General features: G+C 31.5%; 5 protein-coding genes and 2 long non-coding RNA genes across 7 annotated transcripts; 4 read left to right on the top strand and 3 right to left on the bottom strand.

Annotated features, from left to right (window-relative positions):
• Positions 1-104: 104 nt before the first annotated feature.
• LOC110712246 (titin-like) lies at positions 105-1,839 on the top strand. Its single transcript, XM_021890707.1, has 5 exons — positions 105-411; positions 514-615; positions 893-1,050; positions 1,169-1,337; positions 1,562-1,839. The coding sequence occupies exons 1-5, from the start codon at positions 105-107 to the stop codon at positions 1,837-1,839; spliced, it is 1,014 nt and encodes a 337-aa protein (XP_021746399.1).
• Positions 1,840-2,893: 1,054 nt separating this feature from the next.
• Positions 2,894-3,621, top strand: LOC110712244. Its single transcript, XM_021890706.1, has 3 exons — positions 2,894-3,202; positions 3,301-3,372; positions 3,524-3,621. The coding sequence occupies exons 1-3, from the start codon at positions 3,001-3,003 to the stop codon at positions 3,619-3,621; spliced, it is 372 nt and encodes a 123-aa protein (XP_021746398.1). The 5' UTR covers positions 2,894-3,000.
• A 1,404-nt stretch (positions 3,622-5,025) lies between these two features.
• Positions 5,026-5,524, top strand: LOC110712147. The gene is made up of 3 exons (XR_002509510.1): positions 5,026-5,122; positions 5,235-5,363; positions 5,444-5,524. It is a non-coding gene; the product is annotated as an uncharacterized LOC110712147 (long non-coding RNA).
• A 974-nt stretch (positions 5,525-6,498) lies between these two features.
• LOC110712237 lies at positions 6,499-7,953 on the bottom strand. Its single transcript, XM_021890698.1, has 5 exons — positions 7,637-7,953; positions 7,474-7,563; positions 7,316-7,387; positions 7,155-7,220; positions 6,499-7,064 (listed from the first exon to the last, which is right to left on the bottom strand). The coding sequence occupies exons 1-5, from the start codon at positions 7,823-7,825 to the stop codon at positions 6,540-6,542; spliced, it is 942 nt and encodes a 313-aa protein (XP_021746390.1). The 5' UTR covers positions 7,826-7,953; the 3' UTR covers positions 6,499-6,539.
• Positions 7,954-7,990: 37 nt separating this feature from the next.
• Positions 7,991-10,070, bottom strand: LOC110712243 (protein FAR1-RELATED SEQUENCE 5-like). Its single transcript, XM_021890705.1, has 5 exons — positions 9,974-10,070; positions 8,760-9,375; positions 8,539-8,633; positions 8,181-8,419; positions 7,991-8,059 (listed from the first exon to the last, which is right to left on the bottom strand). The coding sequence occupies exons 1-5, from the start codon at positions 10,068-10,070 to the stop codon at positions 7,991-7,993; spliced, it is 1,116 nt and encodes a 371-aa protein (XP_021746397.1).
• A 5,293-nt stretch (positions 10,071-15,363) lies between these two features.
• LOC110712216 (gibberellin 3-beta-dioxygenase 1-like) lies at positions 15,364-20,597 on the top strand. The gene is made up of 2 exons (XM_021890677.1): positions 15,364-16,155; positions 20,018-20,597. Exons 1-2 carry the CDS (start codon positions 15,650-15,652, stop codon positions 20,580-20,582), a joined length of 1,071 nt encoding a protein of 356 aa, XP_021746369.1. The 5' UTR covers positions 15,364-15,649; the 3' UTR covers positions 20,583-20,597.
• LOC110712217 lies at positions 16,698-18,836 on the bottom strand. Its single transcript, XR_002509520.1, has 2 exons — positions 17,329-18,836; positions 16,698-17,240 (listed from the first exon to the last, which is right to left on the bottom strand). It is a non-coding gene; the product is annotated as an uncharacterized LOC110712217 (long non-coding RNA).
• Positions 20,598-20,708: the final 111 nt, after the last annotated feature.

The following is a 20,708-nucleotide window of genomic DNA, read 5'->3' as shown; positions in this document are numbered from 1 at the left end:
GCTATAGCAGAGGAAGAGCCTCCAAAAGAGGATGAGCCTCCAGCAGCAGTTGAAGAAACACATTCATACATAATGCAAAAGTATGAACATATATAACTTATTAAATGTTTCTATTCCACATTTACAATATTATTGATCATAAATTATCTGTTGCCAGGAAAAAAATAAAAGTGTCAACTCAAGGAATACTAAAAAAACTGACAAAAAACTGGAAAAATGCTCCTGTTAGCAAGGTCATTGCTGCTAAAAAGGCCCCTGCTACAACTGTTGATACTGCTGGAAAATCCACTGCTGCTGAAATGGGCCCAGCTACAACTACTGAAAAGTCCTCTGCTGCAGAAAAATCCCATGCAGCAAGTTCTGCCAATGCACAACAGAAGGCCCCTGCTGAAATTAAAAAAATCCTATTAGGTAATGTACATAATTGTTAAATTAAATATTAAATTTTTTTAATCAATAACACTTATACTGAAAATGTTCATTTACCAATTTGTAAATGATCTAAATGTATAGGTGGTGAAGAAATTGAGATTGAGGATGAAACAGAAGAAGAATTGGAAAGACAAAGACAAGAAGAATTGCAAAGGGATGAGGAGTTGACAAGAATATTGAGAGGTATAAAACCTGTTGAAGAGTTAAATTTGTCTCAAAAGAGTGAAGAATCTTCACAAAATTCAAAGCAACCAAGAAGGAAAATGGTTGCAAGGAAAAATCAAAAGAAAAAAGAATTGGAAGAAAATCAGAAAAAACAGGAAGATGAACAATCACCAGCAAGAAGAACAAGAAGTAAATCACGAGGTAAATAAAATGTACAATTTCTAATATAACAATGATCATATTAAATAAAATATTACAACTATATTAATATTTATATAACAATGTTTATTTGCAGATGTTAAGTTGCCTGGCATATCAGCTATAGCAACAGCTGCTGCAGCAATTGCTGAAAACCTACCAGCAGCAACAACACCCAAAAAACCTGGGCGTCCAAGGGCTGCAACTGCAGTTGCAGAGAAACCTGCTGAGAAAACAGGGCGTACAAGGGCTGCAGTTAGTGGGAAAGCAGGCCAAAAAGGTAAAAGAACATATCTAAAACAATAAATGTTCAATTACAATCTTACACTTTTAAAATGTTTATTTTACTTAATGTAATTGATCAAATAATTAGGTGGTCAGAAAAGACCTGCTGCATCAGCCAAAGGTCCTGCAAAAAAAAAGAAAAGTCATAGATCAAGTGCCTTATGATGAACCATCAGAGGATGAAGAACAAGAAGAAGTCCCTGCAACAAGTTCTGCTCCTGCAGAAAAGAAAATTCTTAAAAAAGTAGAACAAAAAGGTAATGTACATATTAATAAAGTTAAATGTTCAAATACAAACTAGCAATTTACACTTTCATATATATATGTTCATTTTACATATGATAATTGATCAAATGTTTAGGTGGCCAGAAGAGGCCTTCTGCATCAGCTAAAGGCCCTTTGAAGAAAACAAAAATCATTGAAGAACAATCAAAGGAGGAAAATGAAGAAGATGATAAAAGTAATACTGATAGTGGATCAGACAGTGAGGATCCAGCTTTTGATGCTGAAAAAGAAGAAGATGAAGAAAGTGAGGAGGTGGAAGTAGTTCAAGAAAAGAAAACAACATTGAAAAAACCAAAAGCTGAAGAAAAAAGAATGGTTCTGTATGAGAGGGAACCAATAAAAAAGATTGTGAAGAGGAAAACTGAATTTTCAGTGGCTAAAAAAAAGAAGAGGAGGAAGAAAAGAATGAAGAGGAAGTTGGAAGTTCGACAAGAGGAGGCCATGTCAAATTCATGCATTGGGTTAAGAAAATGAGTGATACACAGAAGAAATTAGTGCATGAAATAGGACTGGGGCCGTTGTTGGATATAGAACTTCCTCAGCTTGACAAACAATTCAGCCATTGGGTTTTAGATAGCTTTGAAGTCAGTAGTTGTAGTTTTGAGCTGCCTAAAGGTGAGAAAATTGAAATTGAGGTGGAGGATGTGAGAATTGTATATGGTTTGCCAATGGGAGACATTCCCATTGTTGAAGCCAAATCAGACAGAGCAAGTGAAGATTTTGGTGTATTTATAAAAAAATTGGAGGTCAAAATGGCAAGGAAAAACACCATCTGTAAACCAAATTATTGCTTAATATACAAGTGATAAATTCAAAAACCAAAGGCCAGCAGAAGAAGATTTTCTCACCAACTTTTTGGTAGTTGCTGTGAATTGTTTGATGAAGTGTATTTCAAACAACCAATGCCATTTCAAGTTTCTGTTTTCTATGATGGACAAAGAAAAAATAAAAAACTTGAATTGGTGTCAATACGTGTTTGACTCTCTCATCAGTTGCCATGTGACATGGAGAAAGAGTGGAGGAAAAGGATTCTACAATGGACCACTGCAATTTCTGATGGTAAGTTTACAACACACAATAGTAAATTATAAAATGTTCATTTTAGTAACAATGAATGTACATTAACAAAATGTTAAATATCGATTTCGTCTAAAATTTTAATCTTTTATATTAATTGTTCATTTGTATTATATTATATGTTCATTTATAGTAATGGGTTTTGGTGCAGATGTTCTACTTTGACAGAGTTCAAAGATTGAACAAAAAACAACCAAGAACAATTCCAATAATTTCTTGTTGGAAAAGGGATATGTCACTTGAAAGGATAAAAACAGAAAATGATTTGAACTATGGATATGGAAAAGTCCTTCCAAGAATAGAAGAAAAGCCTGAAGACAATCCTAAGGTACAAAATGATCATTTATAAATTATGAAATGTTCAATATCAAAACACATAATGTCTTATATGATTTTTTTTATATGTTCTATAAATGACAGGTCTTTATGAATGAATTTGCATCAATGGTACAACAAGTTGGTGCATCTTTGGCAAGACTTTCTACCAAATTGGTTAAGGCAAAAGAGCTCTTCCCTGGGAATCAGTTGGTCAAGAAGGTAGATGAAGTGTTGGGAAAGATGGCAAGAGAACCATCAATTCTCAGCCAAGATGAAGAAATATTTGGATCAGAGGATTTTTTGAATGCCATAACACAAATTGAGAAGGAACTGATGGAGGCAAGTGAAGCAGAAAAAAAGAAAATAGGAAATGAGAAGGAATATGATATAAGGAAGGCATTCAGTTTGGGTTGCAACTTAACTCCCCCAACTCCAACAACTGGTAAATATGCTTAATTAAAAACTGTCATTAATTTGAATATCTTTACTTAAAGAGTATAATATAATTAAAGAATTAAAATTTAATTTATTTGAACACAGAAGCACAGATTAATGTTGCAGCCACAACTTCAACAACAACTGATGCAAATGTTTCTTCTAAGCCAGAAGAGGGTAAAGCTTTAATATCTATGTACAATTATGAAAAGTATAATGTTCATTTATAAAATAATAAGTTTGTTTAGTCTAAATATTCAAAAAAGTATATATTCAGAATAACAAATGTTCATTTACATTAACAATTTCATATATTTTAAATCAACAGAAAGAGTTGGAGGTTCAAATTCTGAAGAACCACAAGATGGAGGAAATTCAAAAAAAGGTAAAAAGTTCACTTATATAGTATTAAATGAACATTTGTGATTGTAAAATATTCTTATTTAATGATACTAAGTCTATATATGTGTGAATGCAAATTAATACAAAAAGCATTAAACAAAGGTGAAGGTTCAAAATCTGAAGCATTAGAAGAAAATGTTGAAGGAAATTCAAAGAGTGGTACAATGTTCACATATTACAAATAAATGATCAAATTATTAAGTATAATGTTCATTTCTAGTTATATAAAATTTCTTTCATGTATTTTGTTTGCAGCATCTGATTCAAAAGTTGGTGATCCCAAGACACCAACTGAAAATAGGGAAGCTGCTGGAGATATTTCTACAATCTTGAAATCTCCAGCATGTTCAAGTATGGAAGATATCCTTGATAAATCAAACAAGAAAGGAGGAAGCATGGGGTAAACATGGAAGACCTATCTTGTTAGAAAATATATAATTTTGAATGGACATGTAGAATAAATTTGGTTATAAAGTGTAATTATTTTGGACAGTTTTTGTTTATGAAGTTAGTAATGGATATGTATTATAAAATCAGAAGGGAATATTTTGCTTTAGGGTAGGAATGCACAATTTAAGATATGTAAATTATGTATTTTAATTTAAATGTCTTAGTAATATTTTAAGTGTTTATTGTTCAAAAAAGGAGAATAATATTTTTTTTATATTAATTACTCTTCATTACTAACCATGATTAATATTTCAGAGAAGACAAGAAGAAACAGATATATGCTTCAAATGTGAAGGAAAGGTAAATGATTATTCCACATATACATGTTCTTTTTCATTAAACTTAATAATCATTTATACTATATTTATATTCAGTGAGACAAAAAAGGATTCAAAAGAAATTGAAACAGAGAAGATTCAAATTTCCAAAAACACAACAGGACAAAGGTAAATGGTCTTTACATGTGTATAGATTTATAATGTTCATTATCAATATACTAAATGATCATTCATAATTCAATATTTATTCAGTGACAGAGAGAAGACTTTGGAAAGAAAAAAATCAAGAGAAGCTGAGAAGGCAAAAACTGAGATTGCAAAGGAAAAAGAGATAAGGTATTACTATTTGTTCTTTATATAAATTATTTGTTCATTATTAAAAAAATTCATATTTGTATTAATATATGGTCACATTAACTAGGCCACAAAGGGAAATCCCAAATGTTCCTCTTGCTTTCCAATCTCCATACATGGTCAAGTACAAGGATTTGTTCAAAGATGAAGACACAATGAACAAACTTGTAACAGACTATGCTTATAGTGGAAAAGATCAAAGGTATACATCACTTACTTCATTAAAACTTTAACATTATGTTTGTTGTAAACTCATAAAATTTAAAAAATTGATATTTTGCAGTGAGCTACTATACTATGATGGAGTGAATTCGATCAATAGGGCAGAGATGAAAACTCTTGAAGGGGATACATTAGTAGTTAACAATGTGATCGATTCATGGGCAGTACTTCTGAATCAAAAAAGGTCAAAGAACAAGTTATACTTTTCAACATTTCCACATGTAAGTCTTTATTGAAATTACACATGTATACATTGGTGTACTAAAATGATCAATTCACTTATACTAGATGATCATTATGAATATTAAAATGATCCTTGTGCATTATTTGCAGCAAATTATGTATGCAAATACAGTGTGTCCTGAAGGATCATCAATGGAGCTTAGAATTGCATACTTCAAAGAAAGAATAACAAATGAATTGAGGTTATACAAAATCAAGAGTGCAGTTGGATATCAACAGGTATTAATGAACAATATGGAATTATAATATGTTCATTTACATTAATGTGTATATATAATAATATTGTGTACTATGTACAGATTTTTTTTCCAGTGGCCATATATGCACATTTCTATCTTCTATGCATTGATCATATCAATGAGACAATGCATATAATTGACAACAGGAAACTGCCAAAACATCAAACAATTGTAACAAAGTATGAAAACCAACCCCAATTGGTGGTAAGTATATTGTTTAATAGATATATAAATGATCAATTTGTTTATACAAAATGATCAATATTGAAAATTAAAATGATCAATATTAATATGATCCTTTGAATTTTTTTTTCTGTATATGTTGCAGTTAAAAGGATATGCAGAATATTTGAAAGGGTTGGGGTATGAAGATGCATATTCTATTGAGAAATATAAGGTGGTTTTGCAAAAAATGAAGTGGAGGAGCAACGAAGATTACACCAACTGTGGAGTTTACATTATGAAACATATGGAAACTTTCACTGTTGATCTCAATGAAGAATGGGTTTGTGACCTAAAACCAAACAATGTAAGTAAATTTCAACAAAACAAAAAAATATACTTCATGATCACTTTATAATACATAATGATCATTTATATCCCATTAATGTTCATGTTTATAATAAATTATTTTCTTGGAACAGGTGAACCAAATCAGAAAGCTCAGAGTACAATACACTGCTGAACTAATGCTGAATGAAGGAAACAGGCAGTCACAGAACAATAGAAGAGCAGCAAGAAGATTTGCACAAGCTTAATACAATATGTTCATATATAGACATATATATGATCATACTTGCTTTCAGTATTTGTATGGACATAAGTTTTTGTTGTTGTTCAAGTAAAGACAAAATTTATTATCTTTTTAATATTTACAAATAGTAAAGTGTTACATTATAATTGCCAGTTTTAAATCATCTAATATAATTATTCCAATTTAATAATGGTTCTTACTATTTAAAATAGTATATGATCACTTCCAAAAGCAAAAATAATCATTTATAGAACATTTAAGAATAGTTTGAAAAAAAAAATTCAAATTACTTAATAAATCAAAATATAAAAAACTTAAAGCACTTGAATCTCTATAAAGTTGAGACAACTAAAAATGTTGATAGTTAAACACCAAAACATAATTGCATATTGATTTACTCTCTTATTTACCATTTGTAGCCAATCTCTTAGCCACACTAGTATCAAAAAACGCTAATAACCTATCATATTTGGTTGAAATCTGTGGAGAACCTCCTTGAGTACTTCTTGAAACAGTAGGAGATCCTTGAACATTCATTGAAACACTAGGAGAAAGTAGAACATTCCTTGAAACACTAGGAGAAACTTGCACATTCCTTGAATTTCCTTGAGTACTTCTTGGAACATTAGGAACATCATGCACATTTCTTGAAATACTAGAATCAACTTGAACATTCCGAGAACAGCCTTGAGTACTTCTTGGAACATTAGAAGGAGCTTGAACTTTCTTCGGAACACTAGAACGAACTTGAACATTTCTTGGAGCTTTTGGAGGATTTTGAACAATGCTAGAAACTTTAGAAGGAGCTTGAGCATTGATTTGAGCATGCACAACTGTGGGAAATTGTACATTTCTTGGTTTCTTTGGTGGCAATTGAGAACTTGTTGGAAAATTATCAACATCATGAGCAATTGCAGCTGTTTTACCCTAATGATCAAAATTAAAATAATTAATGATCAAATTCAAAATTCATGATGACCTTATACAAAATTAAAAGGTAGATGATTAATATTTCACCTTAACAATAGAAGATATGTCTGGATCAACAGTAATGTTTGATTGCATAGAGCTATATCCATATTCCTATAATAAAATGAAAATTATAAAAACATTATAATCACAACTTAAACTACTAAAATGAACAACTACAATTACATACATAATCATTTACATAATACCTGTTCAAAGTCATTTGAAACACTATCATCTGAAGGGATATCTTCTACAATGGCAGTCTTTTTATTACAAACCTTGAAAAAAAATTAAAAGTAAAAATGTTTTATATTCTAAAGAATTTGATAAAAACAGATAAAAAAAAAAGAAAATAAGTTTTTACCTGAGCACTTGGATCTTCAATCACAATTAACTCATTAGGATCAGCCAAAGAATTAGCATAAGATATAGGACACCCATTCTCGTCCAATTCCTAAGGCAAAACAAAAATGTTCAATTCTTGAACATAAATGATCAATAACAAAAACATAAATGTGCATTATTACCTGAACTACTGCTTGACCTTTAGATCTTTTATAAGGAGTGTATACTGACTTTTTCTTCAACCACTGACCCCTGGCTTTGTTATAAGCCTTCTCTAAATTACTCTTAGGCCTATAATTCCTCTCTCCAATAGGTCTTGATTTTGCCGGATTCTTCATGATCAACAATTTCAATACCTTCAACCGGTTCATTAAAATCAATAGTACCAGTAACACTCTCAATCTTTTCTTTTAAAAGATTGAAATAACATTCAACCTCTGCTCTAGCATTCAAAGAGTGTTGACAACTTGTTACCAACTTAACAAATTTCCTTAGTGTTTGTGTCCTCCAAAGACTTGTAGATACTACATTGGTTTTCATTGTAGGTTCATCAAGGCCATGACTACACATAGCAGCCTTAGTCCACCTCTTACATATATAGTCATCTGGAATCTTATGAACACAATTCATATGATAAATTCGAAGAGCATGACAACAAAGCAAACCCATTTCACTAAACAACATGCATGTACAACATATTGCATGTGTTTCTTTATTAAAAAAAACCTCGTGCTTGATCATATCTTTCCCAGGTCTCCACAAATGATAATAATATTCAGGAAAATTCACACCAGCATCCTTTTGATCACAAGCAGTACCCTTAATGAACTCTTCCTCAAAAAGCACATAAGCTTGAATAGTATACAATGATCTAGCATGAATAAGAATCCCAATGTATGCAAAGGCCAAATGACGATTACCTCTGATTGTATTATAATCTCTCCCTTTTTCTTTGCTTCTCCACTCTTGAACCACATCGAGAAACACTTGATAGAAATCACATAGACCTTGTGTCTTGTTAAGCCTTTGAGAAACTGATTTGTTAGTTGTCTCACTACGTTGAGATGAAAGCACACCTCCTGACCAAAATTTCTTTGAAAAGCTGGACACCACATCTCTTTGATTTTATACAAATGATTCAACCAATCAACATTTGCACAGTCATATTTCAACAACATTCTGTAAATGAAACATGATCATTAAGCATAACAGTTATGATCATTATAAATAAACATTTATAAAAAACTATATGTTCATTTCTGTAAAAATTATTTAAGAAGCTAAACAAGTATAAAGCAGAAGTACCTTTTCCAATAATGCTCAAATTCTGGTGGAGTTTCACAATACTTCAGTAAATAACCAAATAAATCAGTGAAACCATCCAAAGCTCTCAACGCCCCAATGTGTTTCTTAGAATTTTGTTCAATATGCCACACACATAATCTATGATGAACACCTTTGGGGAAAATATTTCTTATCCCAGCTGCAATTGCTTGAGCTTGATCAGTCATAATAGTAATAGGACTTCTCCTTCCCATAGAAGTTAGAAAAGTATCAAATAACCACTCAAATGATTCTGTTCTTTCATTAAGTATAAATCCCATGCCAAACATCACATTATTTGCATGATGATTCATACCCACAAATGGAGCACAAATCATACCATATTTGTTAGTCCTATAAGTAGTATCAAAAACTAACAAATCACCAAAGTAATGATAATCTCTCATCATCCTTCCATATCTCCAAAAGAAATTAACCAATGCACCATTTTCATCTTGTTCAAAATCATAATAGAAATCTGCTTCATCAATTTGTCTCTTAGCAAAAAATTCAGAAGCCACATCTTCAGAAGGAAATTGTTTCCCATAAAATTCAGAACTAGCTGCTTCCTCAAATAAAATAGCATTCTTTTTTTCCACTGCAATATTAAAATGTAACAAATGAACACAAATAATAGCAATAATGTACAATAACCACATGTAAACTGTTAATGATCATTTATCATTACATAAATGAACATATATCAAAATGATAATAAAACATATAAATGAACATTTATGATTACATAGATAAATGTAAATTACAGTAATTACACCTATGTTAACGTAAATGTACATATAATCTAACATACATGAGCATTAATTGAATGTCAAATTTTATAAAACTATAGACAATCATTAAAATGCAGAAAACTGGAAAAAAACATCAATCGAATAACAACATTACAAAGAAAAACAATAAAATCACAATAATACATCACAAACTATAAATTAAAATAATCATAAATAAAAATGAAATCAAATATTATAATCGACCATAATTTTGATTTTAATTCATACAATAAGCAAAACTACAAAACCAAAAATTATAATTGAGCATTATATAAACTATAGTTCATACAATTATCAAATTATGAAATCAAAATCGAACTATTACATGTGAAAACAGAGCATAATCAAAATCGAATGATTGAGGGAAAAATTACTCACATTATTGCGAAAACGAGTCGACTAAACCAACTCCAGCAGGAAAAATAGAATCACAATCACGATCAAAAGCAATTAAGCTAGAATCACAGTCACGATCAAACACAATTGAGCTAGAAATTTCCATGGAAGAAAGAGAGAAAAATTGGGGGAAAAATAAAAAATGCAGGAGAAAGAAAATGAAATAAGTAAAAAAAGAGAGAAATAAAATAGAAATTAGGTTAAGAAAATCATTATATAGTTGCTTGAATAGAAAGTTAACAAAAATGAAAAAAGATGAAGAAAAAAAAAACAAAATAGCAGAATGATTATTTATGGCTTGAATATAAAACGACGTAGTAGCATGGGGGTGTAGGAGAAGCTAGCTACCCTAGAGTCTAGGCAAAAAATTGTACATAATAATTGGACCAGGATTATGGACCAAAATAGACTGGTTTGGACGCTTTTATAAAGAGGACACAAAATGAATGATTTTCAAAGACACGCAATGAATTATTTGGATTAAAACATTTAAGGAAAGGTTAAAAATACGGTTAAGGCTAAAGGGAAATTCACGAGACTCTTTAACTATTCACCTAACTCAAAAATCAAAGACGTGAAATGTACTAATCACTGGGTTTTGTTTTTGGGGAGATACAATCAGGTGTCTACACATGTCATGACCATTTTTCACGAAATATTTATCCTAGGAGAATCCATTTATCAAATCCGAGTGAAAGTCTATCAACATTGAAACATACATATGGAGAGTATATGACAAAATTCCATAATCTAGTTCAATCATAGTCCAATTTCTTTGAAAAATGTATGATTATGTTTCTACTTCATGGAAATTGATAGGCCAAATAGATTTTTCATTTTATGCCTAAATTTTTTATTTTTTTATTTTTATTTTTTTTTATTTTAAGTGGTTGCTTCTTGCTATGTTGCACTTTTGTAGGCGAAGTGGACAACACAAGTCGTGCTAAATTTTTATTGGTCCACCTTAGCTTCATTAGTTTTGCCTTTTGTAGAATTAGCATATCCAGTAATAATCTTAGGGTCCACAAAATCAATCTATTCAACTTTATACTAAGAAAATTCCTTAATAATATCCAAAGTATTGACTAGTCAACCTAATACTTGAGCAATGTGACAAAAAAGAAATGATAGGCAAATGGGGATAATCCACCTTCGTTTGTATCACAATTTTTTGTCATCATAGTCTCTTGCTTGTATTCACTTTCCTTAATCTTTTAACCAAATGTGGTCTACTTTGAGGTTATATGTCACATTCATATTCATATTCTATACAAACAAACCCCAACCCCCCCTTCAATAATACGGAGTAGAATGTAATGTTAAAAAGTTATAATTCGTTTGAAGTCGAGTTGATGATCTAAACCATGTTGCTTATTACATAAATGTTCAGACTTGATCCGCATAAATTATATCATAAATTTATATTTGCGTATCACTAATTTTTAAAATTTTTGAATGGAAAATAATTACTTAAGAAAATAAAGAAGTAATATTAGAAATATAAATGAGGATTACATCTAAACGAGATGTAGGTAAATCAATAATGAGATATGCAGGGAATGAACGTGGTATTTGAAACTAATTGTGTTATGACTTGATCAACATAATGAAAAGATGTACCTACAACAATATTTTTTTTTTTTTATGTTTTATGATTATATGTTAATCGTAGCAAGCATTTTATGTTAAGTAATAATTTTAGGCCTTGTTTGGCAAAATAGAGGTAACAGGTAGGTAGCTCTTAGCGGTCAAATAGCGGATAGCTGTAAAAGTAATGATCGATAGTATAAGTGTTTGGTAAAAATAGCGATTGAAATAATAAAATACATTATAATCCATACTTATTGTTTAAAAAAGTAAGCAAAATTTTACGCTACTTGCTACATTTTATGCTACTATTTTATTTTTAAGATTTGAGAAAAGTTATCCAAACACTTTATCTACCACTAACTGCCACCCTAACCATTACCTTACCAAACACTCTTTTTTTTTCCAAGTAATGTTTTGACTTGGTTAAAACGCTAACCACTATATCAAACGCTACCACCAAACAACAACAACAACAACAACAACAACAATAACAAAGCCTTAATCCCAAATTGATTTGAGGTCGGCTAACACAAATCGTCACAAGAAAAAAGGACATAACAAGATAACTTTGAAAAAAAAAGGTGTGTAAATTGGGAAAAAGAAAGAGCATCCAAGTAAAATTTAAGAAAGTTATAATAGAATATCAAGAATAAAATTTAAGAAAGTTTTAAAGGAGTGGTCAACGCTTTTTATATACACCCAAGTGCACATAAAAATAGGTGCACCCAAGGGTACTTTTTACTCATTTAATATTTTTGACCAGAAAATACCTTTGGGTGCACCTTGCACCCGAGTGTATATAATTTTTTTTAAGGAGTGGTAAAAACGTGTGAGTAAAAGATATAATGCTTTGAGAAAACTATAGCAAATTAAAGGAAATCAATAAAGTAAATACAAATTGAGTAAATGAATAAAAGTAAATACTAAGATTAAATAAACAAAAGTGTACATGAGTTTTCTCCCTCCATACCGCTCTATCCAACACCATATTTTCCTCAATTCCCAAAACACTCATATCACTCTCAAGTCTCAATCACCCTCTTCCGAGTTTTCTTAGGGGTCATTGGTTCAACAAAGAAAAAGAGAATGAGCTTAATAAAGAGAAACAAGATGAAAGGAAACAAAAACCCATACATATACTAAGTTTTTTTGTTTTAAATAAGAAAGGGAATAAAAGCCACCATACAGCCACCACACAACTACCTCTTTCCTTCTTTTCCCCTCCTTTTCCAGCTACCAAGAAGACCCCCACCACCCAACCACCCCACCGCCCCTCCCTATAGCCCCTTCCCTTCCCCTTGTTCCACCGACAAAAGATCTCCCGCCCTCCGAAACCCTTCCCCTTCCCCTTTTAAAAACCCTAGAGACCCACCTACTGGAAAAACCGTCGATCTCCTCTCCCCTACCCTCGAAACCTTCAAACACTAGGGATTCGAAGGTGGGAGAGGGGCGGTTGACGATTTTGTGAGTAGGTGAGGGCTTTCTAGGGATTTTCGGGGGAGGGGAGGGTTTTGAGGGGAAGGGGAGTGGCGGCAGGGTGAGGGGAGGGGTGGTTGGGCTTTTTGTCAATAAAATAATTTACGTTCAGTAATAATTATTCCAGTTAGAAAGAAAAAAAAAAAGTGTTAAGCTCAATACAAAAAATGTTTAATTGGTAAACATAAGTAACATCAAGGAGAAAAAAAATACAATTAGTAAAAAAAAAAAAAAATTTAATCACTAAAAATAATTTAAATTTAGTAGACTAATTTAATTTTATCACCAGATATCAGGTGAAGAGAACATGGCCTAAGTGGATTCTAATCCAAGACGGCTAGGCACAAGCATGATTTTTATTTTCAATTTTGGTGGGCCAAAAAATCATCTTGGATGCATTATTTAATTTTACTTTGATTTGGGTGAATTACATATATTCACCATTTATTCGTTGAGACAATCAATAAGATATTTCCTTTACTCCCAATTTTAAATCTGTTAATTTAAACGTAGTACTTAAATAGTGTTTATAATCCAAGTGCCATGTGGTGTTCTCATCATTCAATGAGTCTTTTTTCATTTATTGAAACTTTGAAAGACATGGTTTGAACGAGATTAATTTGAACCCTCGGCCTCAAGTATAAATTTCAAAGGATCACAAGCTATCTTTTCATAATAAAATAGAAAATAAATTAAATAAAAATGAATTTACTCTCGCCATTTATGCAATAACCCGATGCATTATTGCTTGACCGCCAAAAACTAGTTTGTTGCAACAAATTAATTTAATTTTACTTTGCGATTTTTGTGCAAATAGAAGAATCAGTTATGATCTCATGCAGTCATGCCTTAAATCCTGTTCTTTTTCTTATTTGCTCATTTATTGTAGCAACAGACCAAAAATAATTTATTATTTATAATTTAATTTTTGGGTAGGAAAAAATAAAGTTGTTTAATTAGAAACATGATTATTGTTAAATTGTATGAATGGATAATTCATATGGTGTTCTATGATGAAAAGGTGTAAGAGAGGGCTTTTTACCGAGAATAAAGTAATATGGAAGATAAAAGTACTCCCTTCGTCTTAAAATGATGTTCTCATTTGACTTTTTATTTTAAAATTTAGAAAATATTAGAAAAAATTTATTATTGATATTATATATCAAAAAGTGTTAGGTAAGTCAGTTTCACCATAAGTCCACCCACCCAATACATAAAATTTGAAAAATGACTGATATGTCCAATGAGTTATATGAAATTTTCAAAATTTTGATTTATATGAAATATCTAAATTAAAAACTTTTACTTCCAAGTCGATATCTAATTAACTTTCAAATTGTTTATAAAGTTATTTAAATGAGATGTTCAAAAAATTATATGAAATGTCCAATAACTTATTATATTTGTGTTATCGTGAGTTTGGACTCACACAATACATTAATCGTGTAAAATGTTGTTATATATCTCAATGTTAGTTTTATAATATTATATCATTATACTTTTTGTTAACACATAATTAAAGATATTGATGATCAAAGTTACGTTTTAAAATATAGCATAATAGAAATAAGAACATTACAATTAAAAGTAGAAAAATCAAAACAAGATAGGAAAAATAAGATACTTTCTCATAAGCTTTAAAGTGCATACCTAGTCATTTGTAAGATTTTGTATACGTGGTATTGTTTTCATGAACTAGGAGCCTTAGGAACCTGATAATTATCGTTGAGAATAATTTTATAAGCATTAAATGGCTACTCTATTTATAATATATAATTATTAGGTGGATTCTTAATCCACAAGATCATCTTGGATAGATGTATTATTTAATTTACATCAAATAATTACATAATGTAATTAAGCTACCATCCATCCATTCATTGAACAATATCAAGATAGATATCTCCTATTTAATGTATATAATCATAATTGTTGATATCTTACCTTATTTATAGACCTGTTGATACATTTATAGATTATAAAATGAGATCTTTATCTATCCAGATAACAAAATCTGAATTGATCTTTTACAATTAATTATATAATTATACTTTCCTATTGTTTGCTTGACACATACATAGTGTTTTATCCAGTTTATTATAAACTTCTGTATACATGACGATTTTTTTTTTTTTTAAATAAATCGGGACGTGTATCATTAATCTACAAATTTTTACCTGATTGCCCAAATCCCTATAAATACATGTTTTCAGAGATTCACTTTTGTCCAAAAATAGACACTATTTGTCTTTCAAAGCTTCCATTGACATTTGTCTCATGTTTTGTCAAAAATTCTCATCATCTCCACTTTCTTCCAAAGCTCACTACACGACATAGACTACCTCCTACCGCCACCCTTTCAACCCTCATGTTCCTTAATAATCAACCCCTTCTTCTTTTCAAGAGATACATTTGTTAATTCAACCTTAAATTTTTCTCACAATTTTTTTTTTTTTAACAAAAAAATGGTCATCTAGGTGTTTTTCTTATTCTTCTTTTTTTTTTAAATGGTCATCTAGGTGTTTTTCTTATTCTTCTTTTTTTTAAAAAAAAAAAAAACACTCAAATTTTCTAGTGATCACCTAGGTGTTTTTCTAATTCTTCTTTTTTAACAAAAAAATGGTCAAAATGCCTATTCTTTCAGAAGCTTATAAGGATCATCCTGTGAAACAAAATCTTATCGTTCCTCTTGACTTTAGCTCAGTCAAAGATGTTCCCGAATCCCATGCATGGGCGCAATGTTATGATGATCCAAAAATCAACCCTAATGACATTGAGAAATCGTGGTCTTCAATCTCTGTCCCAGTGATTGATCTCGATGATCCTAATGTTGTAAACCTTATTTTTAAGGCATGTGAGACTTGGGGTATGTTCCAAGTCACGAATCATGGGATTTCAAAGGAAGTCCTCGATCAAGTCGAGTTTCGAGCCAAAAGTTTATTCAATCTCCCATTTGAGCAAAAGATGAAGGTTGTACGACCCCCTGACGGAGCTACTGGCTATGGCTATCCTCGAATCACACCTTTCTTTAACAAGCTAATGTGGAATGAAGGTTTCACTATTATGGGTGACTCCTTGAATCACGATGCCAAGGTACTTTGGCCTAATGATTTTCAAGATTTTTGGTAAGCTTATTATTATTATTATTATTTAAATCTATTTTTATAACAATTTTAACATGCATGCACCTTTGCTAATATAAGATTATAAGCTAAAGTTACTAACTACGTTGTTTAATTTTCATGCATAATACATGCATGCATGCACTTATTTATTGTTATATTAATTATAAATTTATAATATCTATTTCTAGCCACCTGTTGCATACTTGAATAGTCCATCTATGTACACTTGGAAAAGACGATTTATAATTAATTTCAAGTTTCAATTTTAATGTTTTGTTTAGGGGTGAGCAAGACCGGGTACCCGGTCATATTTGTAATACCCGGATCCGGAACCGGTTATAACCGGGTCCCAAGAATTGGAACTGGTCCCGGAACCGGTTAATACCGGATCCAAATTTTTTGGAACTGGTCCCGGACCCGGTAGGAACCGGTTCCAAAACCGGGTACCCGGTATTATTCAACGTAGTAAAATACTGTTTTTTTCTTTATAATTGTTATATAATATATTATTATATATAATGGAATTTTGCAGGCTAGTTATATTAACATAATAATATCCCTAAATTAGTTTTGGAGGCTAGCAAAATACAAATATTTCAAAATACAAATATTACAAACTAATAAGCCAAAAAGTACCAATTCAACAACCTAAAATATCAGTACAACAAACTTCAACAATGCTGCAAAGTCCAAACATCCAAACATAACCAAAACAACTACTTAAATAAAAGTTCAGAAAAAAAAAGGGAAGAAAAGGAAGGGCAGCAACAGGCAGCAGCTGAGCACACCATCAGCAGGCAGCAGCTGAGCACACCATCAGCCAGCAACAAGACCAGCAGCAAGTCAGCAACCATCTAAGCAACGGAGAAAGACAGCATACAGCAGACAACAAAGCAAAGAGGCAGCAGCCAACAAGGAAGCACAAATTCCCTATAAACAAAAGCCAAAATGTCCTTAGAATATTTGTCATTTGATATCTTTTCATACAATATAATTAAGAATACAATTATACAAACCTTTGTCACATCAATTATTTCCAACAAATTCATTAACTTGTGTGATGCCAGTGTCACTACCATCCAATTCTAAAAAAAACAGTAAACAATATAAGTAATAAACTTAGAGAAATAAAATAGATAAATATACAAAATAATAGAAGTATTAGTGTATTACCTTCTTCATATTTTTGAACATCCTCAAGGAAGCGCTCAATATCAATGCATACATTTGACGCCCTTAACCAATCTTGAGTACAAACTAAAGCTTCCACCATATTTGGCCCCAAACTACTACGAAATTGATCAAGTATGCGACCCGATGTACTAAATGCGGATTCACTAGAAACCGTAGAAATTGGTATAGCCAAAATGTCCTTAGCCAATGTTGACAATACTTTGTATTTGTCACTTTTTTCTTTCCACCAACCCAAAATTCTACATAGAAATCCAACTGTAGTTCCTGCACATGCATCACCATCTACATCTTTCTCCACAACTACAAATTTCAGAAAAGACCAGCTCAATAAAACAAGAAATAGCTTAAACCCATAAACTAAATCAATTCATGAAACTTGACACCAACACAACAGCAATGCAAAGAAGCAGAACAACATCAATACATTAAACCTTGAGACTAAACAGATCAAGACACTTGACACAATGACAACATCACAACATATCAAAGTAAAACCTAGAAACTGAAAGATCAGTAATTCAATAGATTACGCAATAAAAATGCCTAAAAAATAGCAAAATAAACAGAATAAAAACCATTAAACTTGCGAAATCTGAGAATAAACGATTAAACCCATTAAAGTATTAAACCCCACGATTCTTCTTCGATAATATGATTTTTATAAAAAAAAAAACATAAGTTAAAACGAAAGGGAAGAAGCACAATCAACACAATCGAGTTTATATTCACCCAAAATACTAGAGAATTCAAGGGAAGGAACAAATCTGAATGTTTAACTAATTTGTACTTGTAATTTGTAATTTTATCATGATTCAAACTCATCTTTAATAGTAATTTTCATAATTAACACTATTCATGATTAAAACCCTAAAAATTAGCTTTCGTTTTTCAGATCTAAACCGAATAAATACATAATCGCAAATTCGCAATTGATAATTTGATATGCAAAGTTTAAAAATTACCTTTGGAGGAATTAAGAAGTGAACGCTCGACGGTGAACGGTGGTCGACAGTCAAGAGGAGAGCGAGAGTGTGAGAGTGGTGAGTACCACTGTAGCAGAGAAGCAGAGTAGGGTGAGAAAGTGAGAACTGAGAAGTGAGTGTCTGAAGTCAAGAGGATAGAATAGGGTTTTTTTTTTTTTTTGCTTTATATACTTAGGGTAAAATCTGGAATATTGGGCTAGGTTGGGCCATAATTGTTGGGTTTTTTAAAAAAACAAAAAAAATTTTTATAACTAAATCAGTACCGGTTCCGGGTACCCGGATTGTCTGGATCCGGGACCGGGTACCCGGAACTGGAATTGGTTTAAACCGGGTACCCAGTGGGTACCGGGTCCGAAATTTTAGGACCCGGTCCCGGAACCGGTTACAACCGGGTCCGACATTTTGGACCCGGTCCCGGAACCGGTGGGACCAGTTCCGGGTCCGGACCCGGCGGATCCTAACCGGTTCCGGGTCCGGTACCGGGTACCCTGGGTCTTTGCTCACCCCTAGTTTTGTTGTGCATATATTATAATGTAGAAATAATATGACATAGATATTTTATTTTTCAAAGTTTAGATTAATGTATCTTGGATATGATGTTACGTCTTACGTAATACACTACAAGTTAGGCTTTCACCGATTCACAATTTTCACTACATAGGCCGGCTTAGTAATTAAGGCATGTATACTATTGAGTGTGAATTTATTTTTATATGTTTCTCACATTTTATATCTCTCAAAATAACCCTAACAAATACGGAGTATTTATTTATTTTTATTTATATTCACACTACTTTATTTTGTACGTTTATATTGAATTTCTCTTTTTTCAACCTTAATAAAATTATTAAGATTTTTTGATTATCGGGGACAGAATGAGTTATGTTTTAGTTACACTCAGAAATGTAAATCGTCAGCAATTAGGATAGTTGAGCAGGGATAATCTTGATTATTATTTGACATTATTGTTTTTTTTCCCTCTAGTGCTCTTGAACTTTATAAATAGATACTCGATGACATATAAAGTATAGTAAGCTTCTATATTTTTTTTGGATCCATCAATACCTTTGAATATACTCCGATCCATTTGTCTTTAAAAGTTCTTTTTATTTAAATGGTATTTATCCCCCCCCCCCCCAATAAAAAAAAAAAAAAAAAAAAAAAAAAAAAAAAAACTTTTAGATACGAAATACATACAATCACTAATGACAATAATTTTGAAATAGATTAGAAACAATTTAAAGGAGTCTTTCCTAAATATTAAAATTGTCATATTAAGTGATGCTATGGACTAGAGTGTAGAGTCTAATTAACTAGCTTAGTTTATTACTCGGAATTAATTAGCACGCATGTTGTTAATGATACTATTTTTATAAATTTTTAACAACAAATTAAAACTTTATTAATGGACCTATTCTTTCCAAAATGATAAGAGAGATTGTTTTCACACTTTTAATAATTAATGGCATTCTCACTTATTTGGTTTACAATTATACCTCTAGTGTGAGTACTAATAAAAGAAGTGTGAAACCAGGTTATGATAGGAATAGAGTTTGAGACTCGAACAACATTAACAAGGGCAGGATATTGGATAGTCAAATGTCCTACTACATTACAAATTGTTTATATCATTAATTTTTGCTAACAAAACCTAGTTTAATTATTGTTTATGTTGTTTTATGCAGTGAAGTGATATCAGAGTACCAAACAAAAATGAAGGACCTCGGTAACAAACTCATGGGTCTACTTCTCAAATCACTCAACATACCCAAACCCATTTTAGAAGGAAAAGATCAAGACCTTTGTACTGCATTGCAACTCAACTCATACCCGACATGCCCTGATCCGACCCAAACAATGGGCTTAGCCCAGCACACCGATACCTTCCTCTTTACAATCCTCCACCAAAGTGGCAATACAAGTGGGCTCCAAGTACTAAAAGATGGACTCGGGTGGGTCTCGGTCGACCCACATCCGGGTGCTTTAGTGGTGAATGTGGGAGATCTTTTGCACTTAATTTCAAATGCAAGATTCCCAAGTGCAATTCATAGGGCAGTTGTCAACAATGAAAAACAAAGGTTATCCATTGCATACTTCATTGGCCCTCCTTTAGACTTTGAAGTCTCTCCCTTTTTGGATTATCCAAATTGTGAGGGTCCTTGTTTTAGGTCTTTAAAGGTGAAGGAATATGTTAGCATTAAGTCTAAGTACCTTGATTTGGCACTCTCCATTGTTAAAAAAAGTGGCTAATTAGGATAAATTAGAGTCGAAGACATATTTAAGTTTTCCTTCATTGGTTTTTATTTAGAATTACAATTGGAGGGTTGGAAAACCTAAATTTGTACTTTGGAAAAGTAAATGAGTATGCCATTGATT

This window comes from Chenopodium quinoa, unplaced genomic scaffold (genome assembly GCF_001683475.1).
Source record: "Chenopodium quinoa cultivar QQ74 unplaced genomic scaffold, ASM168347v1, whole genome shotgun sequence".
NCBI lineage: Eukaryota > Viridiplantae > Streptophyta > Magnoliopsida > Caryophyllales > Amaranthaceae > Chenopodium > Chenopodium quinoa.
The sequence above is the reverse complement of the archived record's forward strand: the minus strand, read 5'-3'. Positions and strand labels throughout refer to the sequence as shown.

What these genes read in the sequence shown, in the direction of transcription:
- LOC110712246 (XM_021890707.1), top strand. Translation starts at nt 105, where the DNA reads ATGTTTCTATTCCACATTTACAATATTATTGATCATAAATTATCTGTT. An exon ending in CAGGGCGTACAAGGGCTGCA is followed by an intron (nt 1,051 to 1,168) that starts GTTAGTGGGAAA and finishes TCAAATAATTAG; the next exon opens with GTGGTCAGAAAAGACCTGCT. An exon ending in TAAAAAAGTAGAACAAAAAG is followed by an intron (nt 1,338 to 1,561) that starts GTAATGTACATA and finishes ATAGTGGATCAG; the next exon opens with ACAGTGAGGATCCAGCTTTT.
- LOC110712244 (XM_021890706.1), top strand. Translation starts at nt 3,001, where the DNA reads ATGGCAAGAGAACCATCAATTCTCAGCCAAGATGAAGAAATATTTGGA. An exon ending in TCCCCCAACTCCAACAACTG is followed by an intron (nt 3,203 to 3,300) that starts GTAAATATGCTT and finishes ATTTGAACACAG; the next exon opens with AAGCACAGATTAATGTTGCA. An exon ending in TTCTTCTAAGCCAGAAGAGG is followed by an intron (nt 3,373 to 3,523) that starts GTAAAGCTTTAA and finishes TTAAATCAACAG; the next exon opens with AAAGAGTTGGAGGTTCAAAT.
- LOC110712237 (XM_021890698.1), bottom strand. Translation starts at nt 7,825, where the DNA reads ATGAACCGGTTGAAGGTATTGAAATTGTTGATCATGAAGAATCCGGCA. An exon ending in TTTCAAATGACTTTGAACAG is followed by an intron (nt 7,221 to 7,315) that starts GTATTATGTAAA and finishes ATTTTATTATAG; the next exon opens with GAATATGGATATAGCTCTAT. An exon ending in ACATATCTTCTATTGTTAAG is followed by an intron (nt 7,065 to 7,154) that starts GTGAAATATTAA and finishes TTTGATCATTAG; the next exon opens with GGTAAAACAGCTGCAATTGC.
- LOC110712243 (XM_021890705.1), bottom strand. Translation starts at nt 10,070, where the DNA reads ATGGAAATTTCTAGCTCAATTGTGTTTGATCGTGACTGTGATTCTAGC. An exon ending in TATTTTTCCTGCTGGAGTTG is followed by an intron (nt 9,376 to 9,973) that starts GTTTAGTCGACT and finishes TTAATATTGCAG; the next exon opens with TGGAAAAAAAGAATGCTATT. An exon ending in AGCTTTTCAAAGAAATTTTG is followed by an intron (nt 8,420 to 8,538) that starts GTCAGGAGGTGT and finishes ATGTGGTTCAAG; the next exon opens with AGTGGAGAAGCAAAGAAAAA.
- LOC110712216 (XM_021890677.1), top strand. Translation starts at nt 15,650, where the DNA reads ATGGTCAAAATGCCTATTCTTTCAGAAGCTTATAAGGATCATCCTGTG. An exon ending in AATGATTTTCAAGATTTTTG is followed by an intron (nt 16,156 to 20,017) that starts GTAAGCTTATTA and finishes TGTTTTATGCAG; the next exon opens with TGAAGTGATATCAGAGTACC.